The sequence below is a fragment of the Coenobita brevimanus genome, chromosome 55 (assembly GCF_032717465.1).
Source record: "Coenobita brevimanus isolate Jiangsu-jjx chromosome 55, ASM3271746v2, whole genome shotgun sequence".
Classification (NCBI taxonomy): domain Eukaryota; kingdom Metazoa; phylum Arthropoda; class Malacostraca; order Decapoda; family Coenobitidae; genus Coenobita; species Coenobita brevimanus.
Window position 1 is genome coordinate 47,142,312 of NC_137008.1, and position 9,048 is coordinate 47,151,359.

General features: G+C 40.1%; 1 protein-coding gene across 1 annotated transcript in view; it reads right to left on the reverse strand.

The window, feature by feature from the left end:
* LOC145401213 (zinc finger MYND domain-containing protein 11) overlaps positions 1-9,048 on the reverse strand; it is a 643,482-nt gene that overhangs the window by 412,047 nt on the left and 222,387 nt on the right. Inside the window, exon 4 of the mRNA XM_080273521.1 lies at positions 7,324-7,448. Within this exon, the coding sequence (XP_080129647.1) occupies positions 7,324-7,448 (125 nt within the window). The remainder of the gene's footprint in view (positions 1-7,323; positions 7,449-9,048) is intronic.

The window sequence follows — 9,048 nt, forward strand, 5'->3', positions numbered from 1 at the left end:
CCCTGTTTCCAAATACTACCACACATCTGTTCCTTTCTACAGTTTCTCTCACTATTTTCTCTTTTTTCTTCAGTATTTTCACTACATTTTCTTCCATTTCTTTCTTGTTCATTTCCCTTTCTTCCTGGATGATCTCTCTTAAGCTGACCACTTCTTTCTGTTCTTCTTCTACGTGTGCCCACTTTGCCTTGTGTTCTTCTAGTACATTACTCACCTTCTCCGTTTTATTAGTACTCTCTTCAAGTTTCCTCCTCAGTTCAACATTCTCCCTCTTCAAATTCTTAATCTCTTCATTGGCTGTTTCGTTGGACTGGATTAGACTCTGTATGGTGGTTTCCGTATTTCCTGACACATCCTTTATCACTAGATTCTCTACTTTTTTTTCGAGTTCACTAATCCTCATAATTAATGTTTTCACCAGGTCCATGACATTAGTATTAGCATCAAATCCTTGAAATTCCATTCCCTCATTGTTTACATTTTCGGCCATCTTTAACGTACCGGTAAAATACCTAAACAGCTGTTACCAAATAAGCCACAAACATTCATGTATACTATTGCCAACAAAGCTTTACATTTTTGGTAGTCTACCAACTTTCATTATTTTAAATTTAAAGAAAGACCCTAGGAGACAGGACAGACAAAATTCCTGAAACTACTCAAGGTTAGGAGCGATGCCTGGGACGACCTCTCTCTCCGGCTGCTCGTGGTGTGTGTGTGTGTGTGTGTGTGTGTGTGTGTGTGTGTGTGTGTGTGTGTGTGTGTGTGTGTGTGTGTGTGTGTGTGTGTGTGTGTGTGTGTGTGTGTGTACCGTGAGGGAAAGTTGAAAAGAACTTTGAAGAGAGAGTTCAAATAGTAAATCTAACCTTGCTGGTGTGTCCTCAAAACCGTGTCTCTTCTTTGACCAATTGCGTCATCACACTATTCATTATTATATTTAATAACATAGTGCCCCACAAATCCTCGCCACCTCCCGAGTACCATTCCTCCCAGTTCACCTCTTTACAGTTAAAGTCACCCACCAAAATTATATTATTGCTTTTCTCAATTATTTTTTGTAAATAGCTAGCCATATCTGACAACATCTCATGGTATTCGTCATTATTCCATGCTCTCGTCTTAGGGAGAACATACACTACCGCCATATCTCTCATAACATTCTCTCCAGTTTCTAATTTCATATATATCACTTCAGCCCTGCCTTCTCCCATTTCCACGGTATCTACATTATGTTGTTCTTCACTGCTATCATAACTCCTCCTCCCGTTTTTTCTTTTCTGTCTTTTCTCCACAGTTTGTATTTACCATCTCCCAAATGAACATCAATATCTTCTCGTAATTTGGTCTCTACAAAGCACATGACATCAGGTTCATGTTCTCTCAAGAAATCGTTAATTTCGAACCTTGCCGATATTAAACCATCAACATAACCAAACCATGCGTGCTCCCTACGTGTCAACAAGTGGGTCGGTAAAGGGTTGGTGCCCCTCCCTGTAAAACAACTAACTCAGTGTCAAATGGCCACCCTTTCTGGGATTATGGTGTCTGGCAATAGATAGATAGATAGAACATTAATATATATCACCTTATTTTGATGTTTTTTATACCCTCTACTCTCCTACTCTCCATCAGTACCACTTCCTCAACTTCTGATCTTTCACAGCCATCCCCCTTAGTTTCCTTCACTTCTATTTCCTTAAATACCACTTCCTTACTTTCATATCCACTACTCTCCAAAAAAAAGTATTACATTCTTCCTCTGTCCTCTTATCATTTTTTTCCTTTACTTCTTCCTTCAATGATTTTAAAACTTCTCTTTCTTCTTCATTCAAATCTTTTCTTATTATAATATTTTCCATCCCTGCCTCTTTGCTTAATTTCCAAGTCACTTTAAGTATATCATCTACTACACTTTCTGCTGACAACTTGACTCTCATTGGTCTTGTTTCTCCTTTTTTATAAGGTCCTATTCTCCTTACTTCTTCAATTTCTTTTACCCACTTGTCTCCTTCGGGATCAATCTTGCCTAATATTCCTCTTACCAGGTTCGTGTCTCTCTCGAGTTTCACAGATCTAACCTTCTCTTCCTCCTCCCTGTTTCCAAATATTACCACGCATCTGTTCCTTTCTACAGTTTCTCTCACTATTTTCTCTTTTTTCTTCAGTATTTTCACTACATTTTCTTCCAATTTAACTTGTTAATTTCTCTTTCTTCCTGGATGATTTCTCTTAAGCTGACCACTTCTTTCTGTTCTTCTTCTACGTGTGCCCACGTTGCCTTATGCTCTTCCAATACACTTCTCACCTTCTCCGTTTTATTAGTACTCTCTTCTAGTTTTCTCCTCAATTCAATATTTTCACGCTTCAAATTTCTTATCTCTTCATTCGCCGTCTCATTAGACTGGATCAGACTCTGTATGGTAATCTCTGTATTCTCAGACACATCTTTTAACACTAGATTCTCCACTTTCTTTTCAAGTTCACTAATCCTCATAATCAATGTTTTAACCAGATCCATGACACAATTTAGTATTTCTATCAAATCCTGGAAATTCGAGTCCCTCAGTGTTTACATTTTCGGCCATAACTGAGGTTGGTTACAATTTACAGTACCAAAACAGCTGTTACCGAAAATACTACAAACATTCATTTATACTCTTACCAATAAATCTTTACATTTTTGGTAGTCTATATTAACTTACAGTATTTTAAACTGAAAACAAGACCATAGGAGACAGGACAAACATAATTCCTGAAAACTACTTAAGGTTTGCAGCGGTGGCTGAGCCTTGGCCTGGGAGCAGTCAAGACATGTCTGTTCGTTGTGTGCGTGTGTGTGTGTGTGTTCTTACCTAGTTATTCTTACCTAACTGTATATTTACAGAACTGAGTCAAGCTCGTACTGTCCCATGTTTTGAACAATTTTCATCATACATATCTTTGAGTTGAATAGTGCTGACACACAGTATTTCATTTGGTAGTGCATTCCACTGATCAATTGCTCTATTTGGGAAAATGAATATCCTTATGTTTTTATCACCCCTCTTTTTATATAATTCTTTGAAGTGTTCTCTTGATGCTGCTTCCTCATAGGGTATACTGTATACTCATCTATGTTTATTTTCTCATTTCCTGTGATGCAATTATATAACATAATCATCCCCTGTTTTCCTTTTCCCTTGTAATGTTGGCAGGATTAATTTTTCTAGTGTATGTGGTAGGTGGGGGCACTCACCATCCACTCACTCGATGTCGTGCTGCTCTCTGGTGTCTGCCCTTTCCTCTCCAACATCCTTCTTTCCTTTCATCCTCTCCTGTTTTTCTTTCCTTCATTCTTTCCTCATCCTTCTGCCTCTGGGTGACTTAACACTCCCTCTTTCTTTCTTTCTTTCATTCTTTCCTCTTCCTTCTGCCCGTGAGTGACTCTACACTGAGTAACAAACCTAATGGTTTCCTGTACACCAGGAAACCATTTACTATGCCGGGTGGTAACCGTATAATCAAATTTTGGTGCCTGGTGGTTTAGTGGGTAATTACAGAGCTCCAATCAGATTCAGCCAGTGAAGGTTTATATCCAAGGGATGGTTGGGGTTTATTGCTTATGTAATGCCACTCACGGATGAGTGAGGCTGGTCACTCTCATCTTAAATGTCAGGACCAACTTGCCTAGCCCTGGGCTGCTACACTTCTCATGGGGCAATGCAGGATTGGATGATGGATGGAAGGATGGTCTTTCTTCGCAGCTTAGATCCCCTAAGCTTGTAGCCCATCTTGCAGCAGCCCTTTGTACCTTTTCAATCTTATCTATGTGTTTTTTGAGATGTGGATTCCAGACAACACATGCATATTCCAGAGTTGGTTTAATGAATGATGTGATTATCTTTTTCAGCATGTCTTCATTTATATACATGAATCCTATTCCTATAATCAGTTAGCAGTGTGTACATGTTCCGTACTTTCTCACTGATGTGGGCAGTCAGTGATAGTCTGTTACTGATAATCACTCCTAAGTCCTTCTTTTGTGAACTTCCTAACTCATAATGCAAGTCTGGTCCTTTTTTCAATTCTGCCAAACTTGATTACATGGGATCTGTCAATAATGAATTTCATTTGCCATCTACTGCTCCATTCATGCAGCTTATTTAATTCTTCTTGTAGCTCTCTGTAAGAGTCTGTTTGTAAATTCCCCTTGTATTTTTGCATCATCAGCAAACATATTTAAACAGCTTCCATTTCCAATGTTGCTGTCTATATCATTATATATATTAAAAACATAACTGGTGCCAGGACTGAGCCTTGTGGGACTCCACTTGTCACTTCTCTCCATGATGAGTAATTTCCCCTTAGTACTGTTCTCATCTCTCTTTATCTGAGAAAACCTTGCATCCAACAGTATAGATTACCTTGGATTCCTCCTTGATGGTACAGTTTCCATAAAAGTGTTTAATGTGGCACTCTGTCAAATACCTTATTGAATTCCAAATAGATGCTGTCTACCCATCCTTCTCTTTTCTGTAGTGTTTCTGCAACCATGTCATAGATTATTAACACATGATTTTCCCTTCCTAAACCAAACTGTCTTGCTGTTATCATATTGTTTTTTTCCAGATGATTTACCCAAATTTTCCATATCAGCTTTTCTAATATCTTACTTACAATGCTGGTTAGTGATACCAGTCGGTAGTCAACTGGATTTTCTCCATTTCCTTTTTTGAAGAGGAGAACAATGTTTGCTTTCTTTCTGTTATCATATTGTATTTTTCCAAATGATTTACCCAAATTTTCCATATCAGTGTTATGAGGAACACACTGAGGTGGTTTGGCCATGTGGAGAGGATGGAGGGTGAAAGACTGACGAAGAGAGTGTATGTGAGTGAGGTGGAGGGGGAAAGAGGGAGGGGGAGGCCGAGGATGAGATGGAGGGATGGGGTGGAGAGGTATATGAGAGAGGGGGGTGCGAGTTGGGAGCAGGGCAGTGAAATGGCGGGGGACAGGGCGACTTGGAGGCGATTTGTTTGTGGCCACCCCAAACGGGATTGAGGCGTCTGGCAATAGATAGATAGATAGCATTTCTAATATCTTACTTATGACGATGGTTAGTGATACTGGTCGGCAGTTAAGTGGATTTTGTCCATTTCCTTTTTTGAAGAGGGGATTCATGTTTGCTTTCTTCCAAATATCAGGTAATTTACCTTGTCTTAAGGATTCCTTGATATTAAATGTATTGATCTGCGTAAGTCTTCAGCACATTCATATACAGTAATACCTAACTCTTAATCTTGCCAAGGCACTAGCTTTTCGTTTGTTTAATTTATTCATCTCATCCTGGACCTCTCATTCCGATATATGTACATTTATTAATATGTGTGGGCATAACTGTTTGTTTTCATCTCCCTCAAATCTACTTTCTTCAGTAAAAACTGACTGGAAGTTTTTGTTTAGTACTGCACGAATATCTTCCTCAGCGATATAGGTTTTCCCCTCTTCCATGTTGGACTGTATTTTATCTGTGACTTTCATTTTGCTTTGTATGTAACTGTAAAACAGCTTTGGCTGATCAGTAATTTTATTTATGATGTCTTCCTCAAACTGCCTCTGAGCTTCTCCCCTTATCCTTATACAGTATAATCATTTCTTCATTTCTTGCTTGTACAGTGGAGCCCCAAGCTTAGCAACATTATCGTTCGTAGTTTCATGATCAGCAGTGGCATGCAAATATTCCTAAACACCAAGTTTTTTGCGAATACCCCTCCATTTGCTGAATGAAAAACGTGCGCACGGACATCTCGTGTTTGCTGACGTAATCAACAATGAATTGGAGCACTTGATCGGCCACACACCATCAGTGTCTGTTGCAGAAATGTTGGTGTTGGAGGAGGATGATACTGAACAGCAGCAGCCAGCAGAGCAGCCAAAAGATGATAAAACTTCAACAATGTCATCTCTTTCATCATGGCTGCTCACTCTCAAGAATTCGCAGGAGGATGTCAACCTTGCAGAGTTTGCCAGCAAGCATGAGTGCCTGTTCCATGTTTCTGCATTGGCAAAGCTGATAAACATTGTGTTCAATGAGAAAGTGAATGCATGACAGCAAGCTCCGGTAACCCGCTACCTCAGCACACTCTGGGAAGTGGATGAGGTGGAAGGCCCAGTCCATGCAGCAGGGGCAGCTAAGCATGGAGCACAACCTAGTGAAGATCTCATCATGGACCTGCTCAAGGATGAGGAGTTCTCTGGGTTTGTACAGGAGCAGCAGACAGAAGAGATGCAGCACAGGATGGATGTGTTGCATGGAAAGGTGGAGGCAGCAGAGGCAGAGGAGGGTGTAGGTGCCAGAGTAGCAAAGCGCAGTAACAACACCACCTGCCTCGGAAATTACACCCCCATCCCTTCCATTAAGCACCTCACTCCAGCCTTCTGAGTGAATTTCCTTGACTATTATGTACTTTGTATTAATACTAGTTTCTTTTCAGGTGTGATCAGTTAATTTTACATCGCATAAATGGGTTTCAGGGGGAATTGGCACGGGACCTGGAACCAATGTACATTGGAAACCATTTACAATTCTGGATGGTAAACATATAACCAAGTACATGAGTGATGTGGAGCCTACCATGCTGCCCATTAACTGCATGAACACACAAATGCGGCATATATTCAGGAACCAAACCTCCACATTCTTTCCCGCATCTTGATGTGGCAAGGAGCTGTCCACGGCAAGTAAACATCAGTTCACTGTATAGGATAGCCCTGCAGGGGTGACTGTTTGCTTGTGGCTGATGGGTTTGCTTGGCCAGACAGCCTAGGGTTACTCTACTACTATTACCTCTATACACCTTAGGATGCATATCTACGGTGCAGAACTTATTTCCCACTTACTGCTTTTAACTTCTTGAATGCCGATGTCATATGTCAGCTTTACATAAATACAGTGGGTTATGCCCTTAGGAAGCATCTTTGTAGTCCAGCTGCGAGTCCAACTGAGTTTTTAGAAGGCAGGCTGGGGTCAAGCCGTTGAATTGGCAAACCCATTAGGTTTATTAATGGACTAAAGGGATATGTATGCACAGTTAGTGTATGCACAGAAGTGTAGGTTATCACTATAGACTATCACTACCATTACCTGATGCTAACAGCAAATATATAACTACGACTGCTGCTGTTGCATTCTAAATCATAACAATATACAGTATATCAAAGAAACTGGAAAGCTTCTAACTTTGAAAGTGACAAGAGAAATGTTACAGCAGTGGGCATCCAAATTTTATATCAAGGTCTCTTATTTCTACATACTGTGATTGGTAATACAGTATACAAACTTACTGGTGGGGTGGGTAATCTGAAGCCCTCCTGCTCAATCCCAACTTTGGATCCCTTCTGACCAACTTTGCGAGTAACAGCAATAAGATTGTCACTGGCACACTCCTCTAGGTGCTTTTCAACTTCATCTGAAATTAATGCAATGCAATCTGGTAGAGTAATAGTGTAAATGAATACTCCTGTGTGGTGTGAGAGCCTAAGACTAAGTTATAATAGTTACAATATTTAAGGGTAAAGCAGATGGTAAACCTAATAAATAAATTAAAATATAGCCAATCCATTTTACCCTTTCAGGTCCAGGAGGCCTCAGGATTAAGCAACTTTAGTGAGATCACGCAAACTAAAGGAGATGGCCCGACATCCCAAGCACCACTGCATATTTAACCCGCCGCGTGCCAGTGCCGTTTTAAAACGGTCTGACATAATTACACGGCCAGTGCCAGTGCCATTTTAAAACGGTCGAAAATAAAAAAATTCACTGTGACCGCATTTTTCAAGAATCGCTTGTAAAAATTGGCAGGCATGTATGGTAACTGTTCCTCTACCATCCCCCAGGCTGTCAAGGCCATACGCTCACTCGTTCCCCCCCTCACACTCACTCTGCCTCACTCTGCCTGTGTGCCTCACCCAGTGCTGTACATAGTGAAGGCATTTTGTAAATATTTTCACGTAAATGTAAGTGTAAATATTTTCTTGTACGTGTAAGGACTATGTAGTGGAGTCAAGTTGTAAATACCTTCTTGTAAGTGCCAGGACTGTACATAATGAAGTCAGGTTGTACCTATCTTCAAGTAAGTGTAAAATAATGCATTCACAGTGAGAAAGACACGCAAACTGTGATAGATGCTGAAGTAATAAGTAATCAGAAAAGTGTACTGAACATTGCTATACCTTCCTAGCATACATACTTGAGTATACCTTACATAGAAAACAGTTTTCTCTCACGTACGTGGTGGGCATGAGAGAGCAGTTATACCTGTACATGAGTATGCAGGACTCAATAAAACCCAGTTCCAAGCCTCGGTGAGCATTTTAATGGCGAAATTCATTGTTTCCACATCAAAATCTATCATTTGGAAAAAAAAAAAAAAAAAAAAAAAAAAAAAAAAACACGCCAGCACTGGGACGACCCATAGGGCTAAAAATAGCCGGCATGTGGTGGGTTAAAAAATTAAAAGTATAAATAAAAAAAATAAAAAATAAAAAATACAGAAAATACATGTTCCAGACCTCTTGGATTTGAAAAGTGATGATTAGCTGAAGAATGTAATTGTAAATGTGTATTAAGGGAAGGGTGATGCCCTGGAAAGAGGAAATTATAGAGGTATAAAGCTTTTAGATCAGATAATGAAGGTAATGGAGAGAGTTTTAGAAGGTATGATTAGAGAAAGAGCGAATATTGATGAGATGCAGTTTGGGTTTATGCCAGGTAGGGGGACCACTGATGCAATATTCATTGTTCGACAGCTTCATGAAAAAAATTGGTAGGAGAAGGGATCTTTATTTTGTTTTTGTTCATTTGGAAAAGGCCTTTGACAGAGTCCCTAGAGAGGTGGTGAAGTGGGCAATGAGAAAGCTTGGCTTGGAGGAGTGGCTGGTTAGGGTGGTTATGGCTATGTATGTGGGTGCTCACACCCAGGTAAGAGTGAATGGAGATTTGAGTGATGAGTTTTCCGTGAATGTTGGTGTGCATCAGGGGTCAGTCTTGAGTCCCATGTTGTTTATCAT